This window comes from Lipophrys pholis, assembly GCF_963383615.2.
Source record: "Lipophrys pholis genome assembly, chromosome: 4".
Taxonomy (NCBI): Eukaryota; Metazoa; Chordata; class Actinopteri; order Blenniiformes; family Blenniidae; genus Lipophrys; species Lipophrys pholis.
Genome location: NC_137637.1, coordinates 4700757 through 4720756, shown reverse-complemented (window position 1 = coordinate 4720756; position 20000 = coordinate 4700757). Strand labels below are relative to the sequence as shown.

The 20000-nt window shown below is 41.0% G+C and overlaps 1 protein-coding gene across 1 annotated transcript in view; it reads right to left on the bottom strand.

Annotated features, from left to right (window-relative positions):
- LOC308108977 (calcium-dependent secretion activator 1-like) overlaps nucleotides 1–20000 on the bottom strand; it is a gene marked incomplete at both ends in the record, with an annotated part of 180358 nt that overhangs the window by 142066 nt on the left and 18292 nt on the right. The window contains 2 exons of the mRNA XM_080462308.1: nucleotides 4498–4830; nucleotides 6557–6670. Coding sequence (XP_080318434.1) covers nucleotides 4498–4830; nucleotides 6557–6670 — 447 coding nt within the window. The remainder of the gene's footprint in view (nucleotides 1–4497; nucleotides 4831–6556; nucleotides 6671–20000) is intronic.

The window sequence follows — 20000 nt, the reverse complement described above, 5'->3', positions numbered from 1 at the left end:
TCCACAATATCTTCAACTTCAACAAGCTGCGGTCTCATCACAGAGCTGGTAACAGTGGGATTATATGTTCCTGTTACATCCAGCTGATTCTCACTGAGGTCCTTTGTTGAATTGCAGACATGGTGGGGGGCAGCTTCAGCCCAGCAGGCCTCCGAGTCGGCTACACACTGAAGGAACGAGCACTGCTATATTTATAAACCTGGGATGGGAGCACATACATGGCAGCAGCAGCGGTAGAAAACAGCAGACCAGAATCCAACACACTTTAATATGCAAAGAATTAGAAATAAAAACCTTCCCTGTCTTTACTCCTTCCACCGTATTTTAATTACAAACATTTAGGCCAGAAACAACGAATCGATTAAAATCGATTATTAAAATAGTGATAATGATAATTGAGTCATTGATTAATTGGTTAATAATGCTGCATTTACAAATAGTCACGATGCGTCACGAATATCATTTTCCCATCATTCGTGGCACATTCAGAGCATGCAGAATGTGACTTAACGCATCTGAATAGGGTTCTTAACAGGGATTCTCGGTTCATGACATTCCTGATATTCGTGGAGCACGTTTTTGGCTGCCAAAAAATCTTCCATGAATATCAAGAATCGCCCTGATTCCTGAAGTTTGCAACTGAGTGTTGTGAACTTCACCGTTACGATTAGTTGTGATGCATGTTGTTGCGTAATAGAGCGCGACAGCATTCAAAATGTATTATAATGAATTGCATCCGGGACAGAGGGGCATGACAGCATGAGCTTCCCTCAGTTTGGCTCACCCCACAGCATCTTCTTCCTCTCTGCTCGCAGCTCTACAGCATAGAGCCCAACTGCCCATGGGAGCACAAACTTTGTCTGGATGTAGATCTGCAGGGATGTGAACTGTTCAGCAGCTGATGGTAGAATGACTGGGGTGTGTTTGGAGCCACATATAAACCCAGTCGTGTACCTGCCTTGTTTTATACCCACGCTTCCACAAGACACGTCTGAGACTGGGTGATTCTCTTTCCCTCTGGTGCACCCCTTCACAGATTGCCCCCATAGCAAAGTCTGCAACCGAATATACCAAATTCTCTCGAGTCGCAACATTTGTGACAAATTAGTGACAGAAAGTGATGATGCACAATGGCGCACAACAACCCGCAATGATAACGATATTGGTGACCGTGCGGAATGATTCATGATGACCCGCCAGCGTTTCGTGGTATTAATTGCAACACATGCTAACAGGTCACGACAGTTAGTGACGGTGCGTGATCTGTTTAGGTCAAAATCGTGATCCTCGGTCATGAATTGCGATTCAAGCCATTCCTGACTTGCCGTCGTTATGTGAAAACACAGCATAAAATTTTTTTTTAACAAAAGAGGCCCATTTTTTAAAGTTTTCAACAAGTCTGTTCCAGCAGCTAACACCATGTGGCAGTAATGAGCCACCTGTGGCTGTACCACCCCCCACACACCCCCACCGCCAATACGCTCTAATAATAAATCTGATCATTCGACCAATGAGAGACCAGCTTCTCCACAAACAGGACAGTGTGAATGGACATGGAGTCCAATATCATCATAACACACTCAGGACTGTGAAGCAGCGCTGAAAATACTGACTAATATCCTTGCCACTCCCCAAAAAGAGCAATTACTCTTTCCTCCATGTAACCTCTCAGTGCTGGATTACAACAGACAGCAGCTCGTTAGCTCACAGTGTCCATGAACCAAAGAGGGGAAGACAGGCAGGGACAGAAGAAACAGAAGAGAGGAAGTCTGGTAGGGAAAGAAGAAGGTTAGGAGATGCACCGCGTCACCCATATTCTCACCAGCAACAATTCTGCAGTAAAATGTTTCCACTCATTGCCCCAAAGGCTCATTTTCTCTGAAGAATCACATCAGTGTGTTTTTAATGCATCTCTTGTGAAAAAGAATGAATCATAAATGCAGGTGTGTGTTTTGCTGGGAAAAGTTAGAACATGCAAAGTCCACAAAGAAAGGCCCATCTGGTGTTTGAACCTATGGCTTTCTCACTGCGAGGTGAGAGTGCTAACCATTGCTCCACTGTGCAATTGAGAAGACTATATAATTATCATCAGTTAATATGGCTTTTTGCTATTTTCCATGACAATTAATTATGTGCACTATTGAATAATGTTTCTGTTTACATCTCATTTTACAGTCCAAACAATCTTGAAGATGCTTTTGTATAAAAAGCATGTTGTGAGTCAATGATTGAGCCTGTGTGTTTCCTGTATGTTGTGTAAGGTGTGTAAATAAGCACCTACCTCTAATGTATTGGGACGGCAGCCCATCATTATAATCAGTGCCGTTACACCACATTGTATATCTGTACCTGACAACAGGCTGTTCGGGAGGTTAAAACTGTGTGGCGACTTACACAATTTATTGAATGGATTTCTAATTCTCTGAACCAATCTGGTGAAGCAGGTGTTTGGGATTATTCTCCATCCACAGTCCTCATAAACACCAGTCTGCATAAACGCTGAGTTTATTTAGTCAACAAATCAGCATAAAAACCTGGAAATAGCAACAGAAAGGATCAAGAGAAAAGACGAGAATGCAAAGGCAACACTTTGCAGTCATCAAACTGGAGCTTTCATTTAAGATGCGGATTTTTCTGCCAGATTTCTGCAGTTTATTTTTCCTCCCACAGACTTCTGAGCTTATGCTTCAATCATTTTTCTCTTAATTATAATTATACAACAAGCCTGGAAGCCATAGCTGGGAAATGTTTATGTTCTCAATTTTCTGCTTATATGTTTGCATTAAAATCTTTAGACCTATACTGAGATTCTCAATTTGATCAAAAAATAAATAAATCACCCATTTTGTGAACAAATATTTACATGTAGCCACCAGCTAAACATGTAGCCATAAGCTATTGCTAAACATGTAGCCTCCAGCTAACACTAAACATGCAGCAACCAGCTAATGCAAAACATGTAGTCTCCAGCTAACATTAATATGTAGCCTCCAGCTAATGCTAAATATGTGGCCTCCAGCTAACCCAAAACATGTAGCAACCATCTAACCCTAAACATATAGTTACTAGCTAACCCAAAACATGTAGTAACCAGCTAATGCTAAACATGTAGCCCTGACCACGCATGCGCCAGAGCAACAAACAAAAGCAATGGACGCCTACTCCGAGGTAAGTCGATATTAGAGTTGCTTCTTTTATTGGCTTGAATCCCCGTAGTGGGGATACGATACATCTTAATCGCAATACATTGACCAGAGGAGGAGAATATTTCTTCTTTCCTCACATCTGCCTTCTATTTGCTGTTATTTTGAGATATTGGCACGAACCTGAATGCATCCACATGATAACTATATCCAACCATCTTTAGTGTTGGCAAGCAAACTGAACATCACAACCAACCAGGAGGAGCAGATTCTTCATCCTGGATGAAAATGGCATTTTCAGGTTTGGAGAAGTTTAATAAACGAAGATGGGGGAAGAATGTGACTTGAAATTGAGTTGGGTTCAGCCTGTGTTAGAATGAAACAATGAGCAAGACAGAAAAGACAATGAAGAAGCCCTGACAGTGAGCTGCACTCAGCCGACACCTGGACACGTCATTCCCACCTCAGCCTGCCTTTCCAGCTCTCCAACCTGTTATTATCATCAGTCTGACTCATTTAGTCAGCTGTAATGGTGGACCATCAACGTATAGAAGTCTTATTGTTTCCCCATCGCTCTGTCAGCATCGCTACATTCAGTTTACTCTGAAACTTCTCCACATCAATTTCAACACAACAGACATGAAGGAAAACCTCAAAATATTGATACACAATAACCTTTATACGGAGTCGCAGTATAAGCCCTTGGTTGATTTGTGGCAACAGCAAGCACAAGTACATTCCATGTTTGTTTACACTGAAGTCACATTTGAGAACGTGAGAGTTGGAATATTGAGTGTGAAGAACCTGATACTCTGCTGAAGAATCGGTTAGTGTGTGGTGTACTCCATAGTGCACACCACACCAACCGGTTTTTCATATTATAATGAATTTATTTATAATTCAGTATATCAGTAAGGCAGAGCTCCACTACCAGAAGGATCGGTTATTTCCCCATATGACATCAAGAAGGGAAAATCTCTGAATTGCCTATATGAGCACATATTTGCTAAAAAGTGGAGCAATGCAAGTGAGGGAGATGACAGGCTTTCTTTACATCTAGGGCCTCCCACACAGGCTATAGAGACACATGTTACTGGTAGAAAACCATTACAAAGTGATTTTTGTATAATATGGGACCTTTAAAGCCCCACCCGGAGTCAGAGCCTCCACCTGTCAGAGCTGCTTTACACGATATTAGACACAAATTATAACCGTGCCTTTCTTCGTTATTAAAAAGGACAAGTAAGATGTACTACTGACTGCCAAAACTGCAGCCAGAAGACAAGTGCATGACATATTTAGTCTGGAGTGTTTTGTGAAGTGAAAGATGAAGGGAGACATGATGTTCACTGACCTGGCAGGCGTTGTAGAGGAGCTGGTGTTCAAACTTCTTGATCCCCAGGATTCCCTGGAACATCTCGTACAGCTGGTCCTTACTGAGGATGAGCTCGGAGGCGGCGCTGGCCGTCAACCTCTGCTGGTGCTTCCTGGGGTCTTCTTCGCCTCGGTAGATGGTGTCGAACTTGGCTATCCAGGAGCTGAGCACCGTCTCTTTGCTCAGGCCATCGATTTCAGGCAGGCTCCGAACGCGCTTCTCGATGTGCTTCTTGAAAACCTCCCGGGAGTCGCTGGATGAGCAGCCGCCGCTCTGCACCATCCGAGACACACGGTCGCTTTTCAGGAAGACCTGCAATGAATCCGGACACCAGACCAGAAGGTTCACACATGGGCTGGCAGCATCATATCTGGTCTCAGATCACTGCAAATATGATTTTTTTGTTTTGTTATACAGGCACCAACATCAGCCTTTTTATTTACCTCATGGTGCCTTTTTATGGAAAATGTTACTCAAAATTTGGAAAATAGTCTTCTTTGCAGCATCCATTTAAGCCAGGATCATGAAGAGGACCTTCCATCACTGTGAGATGAAGACAAGCCTTGTTTGGTTGATCAGACTGATGCAGCTGACTTTCTTAACTGATTTCATGATGACAACATAATCTATGATCTTGTCCCTGCCTACAGGGAGGAGGTGGAGCAAGTGACTGGTTGGTGTGGCGAAAACAGTCTGCTGCTCAATACCTCCAAAACCAAGGAGGTCATCATTAACTTTAAGAGAAAAAAGAGGAACATAATGCCTCATAATGACTATTTACGCATGGCACGCCGGTCAGCACCAGGGTTGCCAGATGTGACTTACTGTTTCCAGTCCAAACATTGTAAAACTCACACACCTCAATAAAAACCAGCCCAAATCTCATTCTGTGTAGGAAGTATTATATGTGTAATAATGAACATGCCATGAACACACAAATGCACGAAATAAACAAAGTTAAAAAGTAAGAAAGTTTGGCTCTCCAATTGGGGGATACCCCCATATCTGGCAATGCTGGTCAGCGCGTGTAGATTCATTTTTAAGTGGGTCTTAAATACCAGCCGACAAAATCCAGACATGCGAAGGAAAGAAGAAAGAGAAAGAGGAAAAAAGAGAGCATAGCTTTTAACAGCTTTTGACATTTTGAAAAAAAATTGGAATTGCGCTTTCACACGGCCACAAAACAGGTCGGATATGAGTCACTTGTGAGTAAAAACATTAGAATTGGGTCCCATTTCCCTGCAGTGTGAACGAGGCCAAACACAGTTTTTACCCCGCTGCAGTCATTTTACTTCCCAAAACAAAACACAACTCATGTGCAATATATTGTATAAAGGACCAGTGCAATGGAATATACTCGTGTGTGTAAGAGTGATGAGTATTTGTTTGTTTTTATTATCCCTCTACTTTTATATTTTAATAGTTTTTATTTGTGCGTTTATTGATTTTATGATGCACAAATGGGTTGGCACTTTTTAATCTGGTTGTACTAGTGACAATGGCAATAACGTTTCTATTCTATTGTATTCATTTTGGAGTCAATTGCCTAACTTTCTATAAAGTTAATGAAAGTTGAGTTAACGGTGCAGCTGCAGACATATTTTGTTTTGCTTCTTTTTAATGGATGCAGACGATTGCAGAGCCCTGATCCTGTTTGGAAATGAGACTCTGTATTTCCCTCCCGGATCAAACCCACTGAATCATTGGAGCACATTATTAAGACCACTGTGAGCAGCTCAACACACACTGCGTCATCTCTCAGTTCCACTTATTGCAGCTGCTTTTAAACAGGAAGTGGTTCTTCAGGAGATGCTTGAGTCCAGATCCCTGCACTGACACCCGGGTCACAGAAACCGCCTAATTATGAATAATGATGAGCACATTTGCATTTTGTTTAACTGATTATCAGAAAGAAAAGACCCCACGGTGATTCGCACGAGGCAGAACTCATGGCCTGTCAAACAAAGCAGCGTGTGATCTGTATGCAATCAGTCCTAATGAGCTCCCAGAGCAGAGCCGCCATAACATGTGAACTCACCTCGTAGTAGCTCTGGACAGCGTTGATGAAGGCCTCGTCAGCCACGATCTGAGTTTCCCCGTTGAGGAAGGCCTGGAAGCGCTCCTTCACCGTCTGCAGGTGCTGCTTGCTGATCTGAGAGACAAACATGGAGCATGAACATTTCATTCTCACAGTGACTCTTCATATGCTTCTGTTTTACCCGCCTGTTTATGTTGCCCCACCCTCCAAAGCCCTTTTTTACTCTTTTTGAAAAGAATCCTCGTTACGGAGTTCTCTCTGCGATATTCACACACAAGGCATTTCAAGGTACCCCTGTATTTTGCTTATACAGCAGTTATAAACACAGGACCTGGTGTGACCTGAGGAAAGTCCAGGATGAACGTGACCATGATGGCGACGGTTTCCTGGATTTCACTCAAAATGAAGAGGCAACTTTTATTTTTTTAGAACTTTGATTTTAAGATGTGCGAGCAAGGTAAAACAAATCCTGTTCGTAGTGCAATTCCCTTGCAGCATTAGCAGCAGTTTTAGCTGTAGCATTAGCTGTAGCACTCGCTGTAGCATTAGCTGTAGCATTAGGTGAAAAATCTTAAACAGAAAAGACAGTCTAAGAATTTCACAATCAACAACACTCAACCAGTGACCATGACAAAATATTCATAAATGTAAGTAAATCTATCACCTTGAATGCATTTCAATACAAATAAAATCATTTTCAAACACCCATGCATGATCAACAACCACCATACCAACAATTACCTCAATAACGACTATTTAATACTTCACCCTCTTCTAGACTGTAAACAAACAAAAGACTTACCGGCTGCCTCTCGGCCTTCAACTATGTCTTTAAACCTAAACCGGGTAACTTTCAATAAACCTTTTTGCTGTGGCGGCATCTCACACAAGCACTATCCAACCTGCAGTGATAAAGGCTGTACAACCAGACAACCATGCAGTTGTTCCTCATAAACCATTGGTATCACAAAAGAGTTAAAATCCTTTCACCCCTTTTTGTTTTTCTGCCTAATCCCACTTTTGCTCTTCAACTCCCCTGTCAGAGGTTTTAATGTTATGACCGACTGCTCTACTGTCACGTCTCTGCAACAATATAATCAGAATAGATTTTATTATCTCTGTTTCCGTAACAACAAACAAACCTTCTGCAGCTCATTAAATCCCAGAGCTCAGTTAAAGCTGGATGTAGAAACGCAGCCTCTAAACCCAAAAGAAAAAACATATCAAAGACTCATTCTGAAACGCAACAGAGCTGCAAACAGACGGAGAAACAGAGCTTAGTGTCACACTACGAGACAGATCGTACTCCTGAATGCGTTTGCTCAACCATCAACGGTTTTCTCGCCACACCATCTGTGATTCTTATCATTCATCTAAACCTGCAGACATTTCAAGGAACTTCACATTCAGGTCTTTATAACAGCATCGAGAGAATTTAAGGGTTAATGCCTAAACAAACAGGCTGAAGAGGAGAGAGCAGAGTGAGGGTAGAGTGGAGATGCTTCAAGTCCAGAGAAAAGAGACAAACATGGTGTGATGCAGAAGAATGGAGAGAGGTAACCACAGGCGGACATGCAGTCTGGACATGCAGGACATGCAGAGATTCCAATGCACAGTAGCAATGGGAAATTAAAAGCAAGAACTGGTTCCCAGTGATTCAGTTCCTTGGAATCGTTTGCAAGTTTTGCAAATGATTCTCTTATCAAGTCCCGTGGGCTTGATTCACCGTTCATTCACCAGTGCAGCCAGCAGGACACATGGTGCCCGAGCGGCACAAAGCCTCGAAAGTTTGGTTCCATTTCAGGAGAAAGGATGACAACAGGGCAACTTGCAGTACTTGCAAAATGGATATTTTATCAAAGGGAGGAAATACGGTGAACATGCAGAAACTCATACTTGCACAAACAGCAGCGATAACTTTGAATGAATGTTTTGATCCGCACCAGAGTGAATCTCAACCCAGCGGCAGCAGCAACATGAGCTTGTCCTCTTCTCTTGTACTGCTGATAAGGCCTCTTAAGAGCTCACTGTTGGCTTTGTAAGGTCATGGTACTTCTGATCTAAACAATGTTGATTTTAATCGACCTGTTTGTTCTCCTTTTTCCCTAATAGTAATCGAAAAGAGAACCGATAAAGAAATGGAATCTTTAAGCAGATTCAAAAATGGAATGGTAAAAATCTTATCAATTCCCATCGTATGCACAGAGAGAGTATCACCATCTGACAGCAAGACATCAAGAGTCTGGAAGTCAAGAAGAAGAAGAGGGTGAAATGTGTGGATATTGGTTGGAGATTAAGAGAACAAGACAAGAGAATAACTGCACAGATTCTGAGGGAGATTGTTGTTTCTATTCTTTTCGTTTTGCATTATATGATCTCCTCAAATGTTTCAGATTCCTTTATGATATGAATGTAGGAGTAATGTCAGTGGGAATTATATCGCATCAGTACATCTTGAAAAGTGAGGCAATGATTGAATCCTGAGCTGCAGCACTGAGGCCTGATTTCATAAGACATAATTTCACACGTAAATTGCACTTTGGGTTTGCATGTGTTTCCTTCATTATGCACAGGAAGGTGGTATTGCTTCTGTGTCAATTTGTTTGGCTTCTCCGTGTGGTGATTGGAGGAGCTCTGAATCCCCAAGCAGCACAAAATGAAACAACATACCGTGGAGTCGGAGATGTTCTAAAATATATCAAACATGTTGGATTGTTCTCTTAAATCGGACTCTCGTGATTTTATGCGAGCTGCTTGTTCCAAATTTATGAAGGCAAATCATTTGATTATGTTAATTTGCACCTCTGTCAGACTTCATCCTGTTCAGTAGATCAGGTTTTTGTATTTTGATATGTACAGCAATGGTTTTATGACCATGTGGCCACGACTACAGTTTCCTGCTGGTTTTCTCCAGGAAAAATAAATCCTGGATCATGCTGAGCGATACAGCTTCTAATCTCACCACTGACACACACACAATTCTGGTCATGATGTCGTTTAACAGTGAAATGACCAATAAGAGCCCCCATCAGCCATTGGCCGGCTCTCATCCACTGCCTGGGTAACAGTTGCCATGGTGACGGGAGGAGAGGAAGCAGCTTGAGATTACAGCTTTCTTAATCGGGGTCAAAGTTTACACATCATATGGATCACATCTGAATTACAGTAGAGTCGTGTGTGTGTGTGTGTGTGTGTGTGTGTGTGTGTGTGTGTGTGTGTGTGTGTGTGTGTGTGTGTGTGTGTGTGTCCATGTTGTCAGTATTGACTTGGCATCATGACGACTCACGCCCTGCAGCGTGCAGAATGACGGAGGCCACGCTTCATCAAGGCTTCTGCTCACCTTCATGTTGTTCTTATGAGGAAGCTGTACCAGTCTGAGCATGTTTCACAAATAACTTTAACAGAATTCATTGACTTTGACCTTCATCGAGCTATATCTACTGTGAAAGTTAAATAATGACACCAAGTCTGGAAATATGCCTCAAACTGTTTTACATATTTCATTTGAACCAGTTTGTGATCATGAGACATAAGAGCATTAACCCTGCATTTATCTTTGATAGGAAAAACATCTCTGCTCATGGTGGAATTTAGATTCAAATTCTTTATACTGTAATATTACTTGGACACACTTAGCTGTGATAACATGAAAGCTGTGACTCATGTTAGCGAGAGTCCGCAGAAAGAGTCAAGATGAGAGAAATGTGTATGTGGTGAAGCCAAAATGGATCATGAACTCATATGGGTAAAAGAAAAAAATACAAAACACAGCATAAACAATTGTTAAAGTTACACTACCAGAAAAATATTTCCCATAAAAGTCTCACTTCTGCACAGAGAATAAATCAATAGATGAAAACAAGACCATCATCACTCTTTTCCACAAATTTCCAAACCACAGAGGTCCAAATCGATCACAACAAAGTTGATATGTTTACAAACAAACCGGAATTTGTAGCCATCAAACTGTTCTATGTTTTACTAACTGAAACCTGCCCCAAGGGCTTCTGGGATATCAAAGATGGCATCGCTGCAGCTCCAGCAAAAATATCAATATTTGACGTGATTCAGCCCAAAAAAAGCCAGAATCTCTCAAAGAGTCTTCAAGTCACAAGAATAGTCCTAAATCTTTTTTCCAGTGCAAATGGAGATCTGGCGAGATCAAGTGAACAAACGGGATCTTGTCGACAACGCTTCGGGATAGTTCGGGAGCTTCTGAGAGCGCCATGATGTCAACATTTGTCTGAATGTAAAGACACATTTCCTCCAGAAAGGTATTGACAACGTATTAGAGATGCACGTCAACAACTAAAACTGGGTTCTGAAAATGTTCATTAACTTTAACTAATGATGTAAGATTCTAAAGAGGGATCAAATTGTATCTGTACTTAATGTCTTTAATGTTTTTAATGATGAAGGTGTGAGATGCCGTCTTTATCCACATTCTCCTACTACAGGGACATTATCTGTGTAATTAAAGGTTCTTTAGTTTGTGGGTTTTCTTAATTCACCTAATATAAAATAAATGTCTCCCGAAAATATACAAAAGGAAACGTTCTTCATGCTGAAGTCTTGTTGTGTTAGAAGGACTGGAAATGAAAGGAAGGAATAGGTTTCCACTTATTCTTTAATCCCTCCTACATTTTAAAGTGTCTTTATGCAAATATCAGCAAATAACTGAATATTCTCCTTAATCACTTTAACACAGGACAGCTGTGACTCTTCTGTTGAATAATTTCCACATCATTATCTGTATAAGTGTTAAAATATGTCGAAGAAACGAGAAGAAATGCAAAGTGTTAGAGTTTCAGTTTTAGACAGATGAAGGATCACAGCCTTAAATCTCTTTATCAAAAACATCTAAATTCTTCCTCCAACATTAATCCACTTTAATAATAGTGATTACCAATTTACAACCATGAGAAAGTCAATAATGTGATTGTGAATATAGAAAATATTATAGTTTGCAGGAAAGATACATTGATGTATATTAACTTTCTATAGTTTAATGCCGTTTGAAGGCCTGGTGGTACAGACGAGCTGGAGGAAAATAGATGGACCTGTGTGGACACACTTCAGGCCAACAGGACGGGACAATGCTTTGTTCTCTGCCAGACTCCATCAGAAGTGACCCGTGGTGACGTCTTATCAGCATCAGCAGGCGTGGCGTTCTGCTGGGCGGCACAGGTCTGCATGGTTCCCTGCGTCTGCATGTCTTTCTAGTCGGCGTGCATCTGTGTTTTTCTGCTCTTTGTCCGAAGTAAAGCCTCGACAACCCAGACTCGAACGCATTAGTTGTAGAAAATTGAAGGAGGGATGGATTTCCAAAATCATATCAGGATCTTAATCACAATAATGAACAAGGAGAACAAGCTACTGTCCTTGTCTGTGAGGATTCTGGCAGCTTTGTATTTGGGAGGATTACATAAAACTGTTAAAGACGACACATAATGACTCATGAACTCTGAGTCAGAGTGAAGCCGAGGCTCGAGGAGGACAGATGACGTGGTTGATTGTAAGTGTGAGACATTTTGAATAGTGAGCCGGTCACTCTGATGGTGGAGGATCGGTACAATAGTAGCTACAGTTTCATCGAGAGAGAGTTTGGGATTACAATATTATGTAGAAGAATGCTTTACTGGTCACAGTAACATAGAGCAAAGTTGGTTTCTGCAGTCGGGGGTCAAGGGTCGTCCTCAGGGACCCACAGTGGGAACCAGACAGTTGTAGGATTCGAACTGGCAAACCTCCAATCACAAGCTGGCTTCTTCAGCCTGGAGGCCACCACAGATTCAGAAGGCCACAATTATGACAGAAGCAAGAGACAAAGAGATGAAGAGCTAAACATCCAGGTCAGATGACAGCGTTGGGACGTTGATGCAGGGTGTCACTGCGTTTGTTAGATATCCAAAGTAACGGGTTACTGAAGCCAACACCGATCTGAAGTGGATTTACCTCCTAAACAGCCCCTATAAAACAACTCCAGCATGTTTACCATCAACAGAGCAGAACATGAGACATGGTGTTTTCAGTCTAAAGTATCTAAACCTAATGAAGACATGTGACATCATGAACCTGATTCACAAAACTCTTCTTCAAAGTTTGCTAAACTGCAAACTCATTTGAATACTTCTGGTCATGAGGGTCAAACTGCATGAGGGTTTGTGTTGTCAGGACACCTCATCAGATTGTGTGTTGTAAAGAATTAAAATTTCAAACCTGTGCCGAATATTTTGTGCACTCTGGTACACTGCAAAAACTCTAAATGTCATTGAGTTTATTTGTCCTGTTTTTAGCCCAAATGTCTCTTCGCACTTGATTTAAGATAAATTGACTTAACAAGCAGTGGCAGCTGGTGGTAAATTTCTTCTGTGGGGTTCTTCATTAGTCTTCAATTTCAGCCTATGTTAGCTTAATTCAAATACAGTGTGTTTATAAAGCACAATAATCTTGCCTTTTTTAGATTGAGAGAGGCTCCTAGTGATGAACATTATTGTACTTTGAAACAGCTAGTGAAAAGAGAGCACTTATTAAGATGCCTCTTTTATTAACATACTTGTAATCAAATACAAATAGATGAATGTGAAAAATGTATGTGTTTTGGGGCTGGTTTACTTGAAATGAGAGTTAGTCTGAGTTTAAGAAAAACTAGGTTTAAGGTATAAGTTAACCTGAGGTATATTTTCATCAAAACATCGATCCATCTTTCAACTCATTTTAGAATTGTACCTCAAAAAAGACTTGCAAAACAAACCGTGCTTTTTTAAGCCCTTAGATTTTCAGTCAACAATACATATCTAAACATTTCTAAACATTAACAGACCTGGACACATTTGATCAATTCTGAACACATTTCTGTTTGTGTGCATTTAAAAATATCTATAATGGAGAAAGTTGAACCTGACTTGCAGCTTTTAAATCAAATTTCTTCTTTCAAACTGTAAATTAGAAGAGATGTAAGAGTTGATAATCAGAAAATCACTACTTGTTGCCTTCATCTCAACACCTCGTAGAAACATGCGAGAACAAACATCTAAATGATGTCTTGTTTCAATAAATCTTACCGAGACAATTGTCATGTGTTCTACTGGCAGAGCTTTTCACTTACTTCAAAGCAAAAGTACCTTGAAATATTTTTTGTTTTGGGAGGGGCATTTCTTTTCCTGTGTGTCTGACAGCTCACATCAAACATTCACTTTGACATTCCATAGACGTCCATCCTGAGGTGAACAAAGAGGCGAAGATGAACGAACCAGGAAACAGAGCAGCTCCACATTCACACCACAAGGCTTTCTGTGAAGAGTCATTAGAAAGTGCTCGTACTTGGCTCACAGGATTTTTTCACACTCATGCTGTGGTTTACATCAAATACTGTTTAGATATACTCATCTCATCACATATGGCTTCTGAGGGAATGTTTATGAAGACCTTTTTTTGCGCTTGAAGGATGCCAAGTGATATAAACAGTTTACTTGCTGCGTGGATAGATATTGTACATATTGTGTAGAAATCACTTCCATTGTACAATCTTTGGCTGCACACATCCACCTCGTTCCCCTCATTCACGTTTTCTCGGCTGATTCTTCCACCTTGTTGACCTGAAGTGAGCTGATGAGAACACTGAGAGAAACGGAGCCTCTCAAAGCCTCCAGCCACTTTCTAACCATGGCTCGGAGGACTGTGGGATTTCTCCGTCTCCTTGACTCTCTGGCTGTTTTTCTCATAGTACAAAGTGACCACAGCAGAGCAGGACTGAACTCAATGCACAGCCAGGTTATTCAATCAACTTGATTTCTTTCAGTAGCTGAAACCAGGACTAAACGTACCAAGATTAAATAGATAAATACAACATCAAATAATTACTTAAGTGTCATTAATTAATTAAAATTGGAATTAAATACATAAACATGTCATTAATTCATTAAAATATAAATTAATTTTATGTCAAAACCATATCTAATTATTTCTTTATCTAATTAATTATTTCATGGTCCGATGCTGCACTGCTTCATGAATTTATTTTATCTTTCAACTCGCCATCAAAGTCAGCGGGTGAATCTTTACAACCGAATGGTTCCCCGGCACATCAAAATTGGAATTAAACACATAAATCTCTCATCAATTTTGATGACTTGATGACAGATTTATGTATTTAATCCCAATCTTAATGAATTAATGACACATTTAAGTAATTACTTAATGGTGTATTTATTTATCTAATTTTGGCCCGTTTAGTCGTCCATAGAAACCAAGTGCTGAACATAAATATGTATTTTTATACTAATAGTGTAATGTACTAATATATATATACTAATGTAATTTTTTTATAATAGTCATTTCCTACCCAAAGGTATAGGAAACACTGATACAGGAGTGACGATACAAAAATTCAATGAATAAATCAAACAAAATGGCTCACAACAATTTCAAAACAAGTCTCTAATGAGAAAAGACTCTAGAATCAGATCTTCACACTGATTCATCTCAACTTCTGGAACTGACTGTTCATCCTCCACTGGAACAAGGTGAAGGAATATTCTCTCTCTCTCTCTCTCTCTCTCTCTCTCTCTCTCTCTCTCTCTCTCCCACCCCACCCCACCCCTCTCTCTCTCTCTCTCTCTCTCTCTCTCTCTCTACATGTGCACATGTATTCGTTCTTCCCTCCCAGGACTTACACCCTCCGTGGGCTCAGCAGGCTGATGTTCTCCACTTATTGCTTCACTTGACTTGTTTTTGTGGAGCTGCATCTGTTCCAGTGTATTGCTTCGACAGCACCGCGACTCCAGAGAGAAGGCGTCAGACAGAAAGGGGAAAGGAAAGAAGAGATGGGAAAAGAATGAAACTGTTCACAAACTACCGAGAAACGAAATGACAGAGAACGAAACAAAAACAAAAAAAGCGATATGAAAGGAAGAAATGAGCTGTGTCACTCTGCACATTCTTTAAAGAGTAAAACTAGAACGGGCACTCGGTAGAGCGCATACCTTCGCCAACGCCACATTTGTCACCATGGGAACCAGTGGATTACAAGTATATTTGATCCACCACACCACTCCTTCCATCATTTGTCATGGTTGCTTGATTTGCTTCATCTTGTTGCAATGTTAAGGGTAAATGATGATGTTCTGTTGGTTCCTATTCTTTTGTGCTACAATTAATGGATCCTTCTTAAATTGATTGAATCAGGTGGGGTACATCTGTGTTCATTCTATAGACGCCTCATAGTTGGAGCCAGAGTTTGGGGGGCTGCCTGTGTTTAAGCTGCATTTTTTTGCGGCACGTTTTGCAGGTGTGATGGTTTCATGATTCAATTCAATTCAACTTTATTTGTATAACACCAAATACAACAGTCATTTCTAAGTGCTTTGTACTGAGAGAACCCCAACAACAGAGAGGGGGTAGAGGTAGAGGTAGAAAGAGAAGTAGAGGTAGAGAGAGGTAGAGGGTTAGAGAGAGTGAGAGAGAAGCTGAGAGAAGGAGGCAAAGGGGGGAGAGGTAGAGAGACGAGTAGAGGTAGAGAGAGAGGTAGAGATTGAGAGAGAGAGAAGCTGAGAAAAGGGGCAGAGAAGGAGAGAGGTAGAGAGAACAGTAGAGTTAAAGAGAGGGAGAGAGAGAGAGGTAGGGAGAGAGTGAGAGAGGCAGAGAAAAAGGTAGAGGTTGAGAGAGAGAGAGAGAGAGAGAGAGAGAGAGAGAGGTAGGGAGAGAGAGAGAGGCAGAGAGAAAGGTAGAGGTTGAGAGAGAGAGAGAGAGAGCGGCTGAGAGAGGTAGAAAGAGAGAGGGAGAGAGAGAGACAGCAGATGGATAGAGAAACTCAGCATATCTTGTATCTTTAAAATAAAAGCCATGAACCAACCACAGCATTCATAAATCAGTTGTGTCAAACACATTTTAGTTCAGACGCGACATACGCCCCCGTTTGTTTTGGTAAAATAGAGTCAAAATAGAGTACGTGATGAAAATATGTATATTTTCACAATTACCTTAGAAATTACTCAAACCTCAACATTAAACCAATTTTTGTGAAACCTTCTGGTGCAACACACAGTGAAATTAGAGATATGAATTGATCAGATTTTTATGATTTCTATTCCCTTTTCAATTCTGCTTAGCGATTCAGTTCTTTATCGATTCTCTTAGTGGTTCTCGTTTGGAAAAGAAACCTGCAGCATTACCAGCAGAGGACGTGCTAATGTTGCTGCTGTTGCTGGATTGAGATTCACTCCAGAGCGGATTGAAAAATGGAATTAATAAGAGAATTGAAAGACTGGCAACTGGTTCTCAACAACTAGTTTATGATTCCTATCCCAAAGTGAAATGTCCAAAAATACACAGTTGCATTATGGGTGTTATTACAAACTCACCCTGACAGCATGGCTCCGAGGCTACTAAGCTTTCATGGCAGCATCACTGATATCTCAGCTCGGGTCTCAGTGTAGTGTTGTGTCCACTACTCTTGGGAAGATTGTTTTTAAAAAATGTTTTCGTAGACATTTTTACAATTTACTTGGTGGTTTGGGCAGATTGGAGCCTCTTGTGGGTCATTTTTGGCCACGAGCCAAAACTACTTAAAGTGCCTTACAAGTAAAGGTGTGTGTGAGGGAAGGGAGAGTTTATATTTGACTGTTGGTGCAGGAGAGGTGACAACTCAGCTTTACTTACTTCTTCAACTGACTTGATGTGTTTTAACATAGGACGTAGATTTAATCTGAGGAATTAAATGTCTCAGTTTATTCATATTTAATGCACAAAAGTCAGTTTAGTATCTAGATTACAAAGAAACCTACAAAACTAAACCAAGTCGGAGCACAGGATTCGTCCAGGAGGAGAGGGTGAACTTTTTCACATGATTCACTACAGTCCGTCCAGTCCTGCTTCAACCAATGGTTCAAATCCAAACACAGTCAGCAGGCAGACACCAGATCCGAGTGTGAGTAGAGTCTGTCTAGTGTAAGAGGAGGACGACCAGTCAGCAGGGCCGCCATCTGGAATTGTGCGTGCGTGCGTGCGTGCGTGCGTGCGTGCGTGCGTGCGTGCGTGCGTGCACCAGTAATTGCTCGACTGGCTGCTGGTGTGAAACCTGCTGTGGTTCACAGCCTGAAAGCGAAGCAGCGGGTATTTCAGGAGCCAAACGTCATTCTTTAACTTAAACTGATCAAAACAAGCACGCCAGCCTTCATTTCCCCAGAGCAGCCAAATATAGAGAGATCTCCAATGAGGCAGCTGTGCAAATCATTGGACCCACTCAGATGCCTGACAGAAGTGCTTTATGTAAAGAAATGCTTTGCGTAAGGATGCCAGACTCTTCCTGCCTCATGTGGCTGATCTGTCATTAGTATGTACACTGAGACACACTGCAAATTGCAACGTCTGCCACAGGACTACAACAAGTGAGAGAAATGTAGTGATTGAAAAAAATGTATCTAATCACTTCGATTTTGCAGCGAAATCCTCCAAAGTTCCCGTGGGCTCACCACCTGCAGGAAGGTTCTTAAATGGTGCATTGTGATCTGGGTGACGGTGCTCAGACTGTCACCCCCGCGACCCGGAAACGGATAAGCGGAAGAAAATGAATGAATGAATGAATCCTCCAAAGTCCTGCTTAGAGACAGACCTGTCATGTTAGATTCACCAACTGTCCCTAACTGGCTGACAGTGGAGGGAAAAACTAAATGATTCAAACTATAGCTTCAAATACCACGACACTCCTCTAATGATCTACTCTCATACAAAACCTCACCCTCATTTAATACACTGGAAAAATGCCCCTCTAGAAACAACAAATAAAAAACTTATTTCAAGGTACATATACCTTGAAATTAGGGGGAGAAAATCTGCCAATATAACAAGTTAGAAAAGTCTTGGTAAGATTCCTCGAATTAAGACGTGATTTAGAATAAAACATTAAGCTAGATTTTATCAGTATTTTTAAGTTTGGTGTCTTAGAATAAGCCACAACTGTTAAAAAGCAAGATGGTCTATCTTGTACAAATAACACCTCAGCTTGAAAAATGTATGAAATGTACAATAAAATGTGTTTCTTCTAAAATTCTAAAACTCAAAACAGGGTCATTTCAAGATTGAATGACCTAAAAATATATTTAAGATGCATTGTCTTAAAAAGAGTCCCTCTATCTTGCTGAAATAGTACTTGTTAGGTGATTTTATCTTAAATCAAGTGGGCTGAGATATTCTGACTAAAAACAAGGGCAATTTAAAAAATAAACCTAATAAACTTGATAAGATTTTAAGTTTCTGCAGTGTAAGCTCTTATCAACACCGACGCCACCGAAAGCCAAACAAACATCAGTCCAAGTCTACAAAATATCCCTGTACACATGTAAGTTTCCTCCCATAGTCCAAAAACTTGCATCGAGGTCCGACACTGACGCTAAAGGTGTGTGTGTGTGTGTGTGTGTGTGTGTGTGTGTGTGTGTGTGTGTGTGTGTGTGTGTGTGTGTGTGTGTGTGTGTGTGTGTGTGTGTGTGTGTGTGTGTGTGTGTGTGTGTGTGTGTGTGTGTGTGTGTGTGTGTGTATGTGTCTCTCAGTGCTGGATGGAGACATGTGAAATTGCATTGTTTCACAGGCTGAAGTCACAGACTACATTTCCAGACAGCAGTGAAGAGCCGAAGATCTTTACTCCTCTGGTGATTGTGTGAGTTTCTCTGTTATTATTAAGAGTATTGGTGATGCACTCAGGAAGACAAAAAAGAACCAGGAAATGTGATCTTCATCTGATGATGGCTGGAAATCAGATCTTTTCTATTTTTTTGGACGGGGGGGTTGATTTAGTAACTTTTATAGAGGTCAGATTCTACAGCTTTTACTTGGTCTCGTTAGTCCTACAATGTATTCAAAGTTTATAGCGTCTCCGTGATTTTCCTCCATTTGAATATTGGATCATAGGAGCTGCATTCAGAATCTGCTGTGTCTATGTGAGCTGGACTGGCTCCGCCCACACATGCCCATCTTGGGAAGAGGAGGAAGCACTTCCTCTCGTGGTGCCATGTGCCAAAGCAGAGCTGCCTAATTGTAGGAGGAGTCAAAGGGAGGGCCTACCTTGATTGGGATTGGCTAAACCCCCAATGACACTATATAGGGTTTGATTTCTGATTGGCTGGTTGGAGCAACACACTTTTTAAAAACTGAAACAAGCCAGGGAGAGAGAGGACAGACTGTCTTCACTTCTGGGGCGTCATTCCAGGTATGGGGACAATTATTACTGTTGGAAAACTATTGGAAAGTGAATTTTGTATAATATTTGCCCTTTCCATTTTCCTTGTTTTGTACAAATATGACTTCAATACCAAGCAGATGTTTGTTCTGGCGAGCACTTTGTAATGCAAGAAAAAAACAAACTATAATTTCAGGTTATTTCAATATTTACAAACGCTTTGTTTTTGTAAAGTAAAATTGAATGGTGAGCATTTCCAATGTACATCGTACC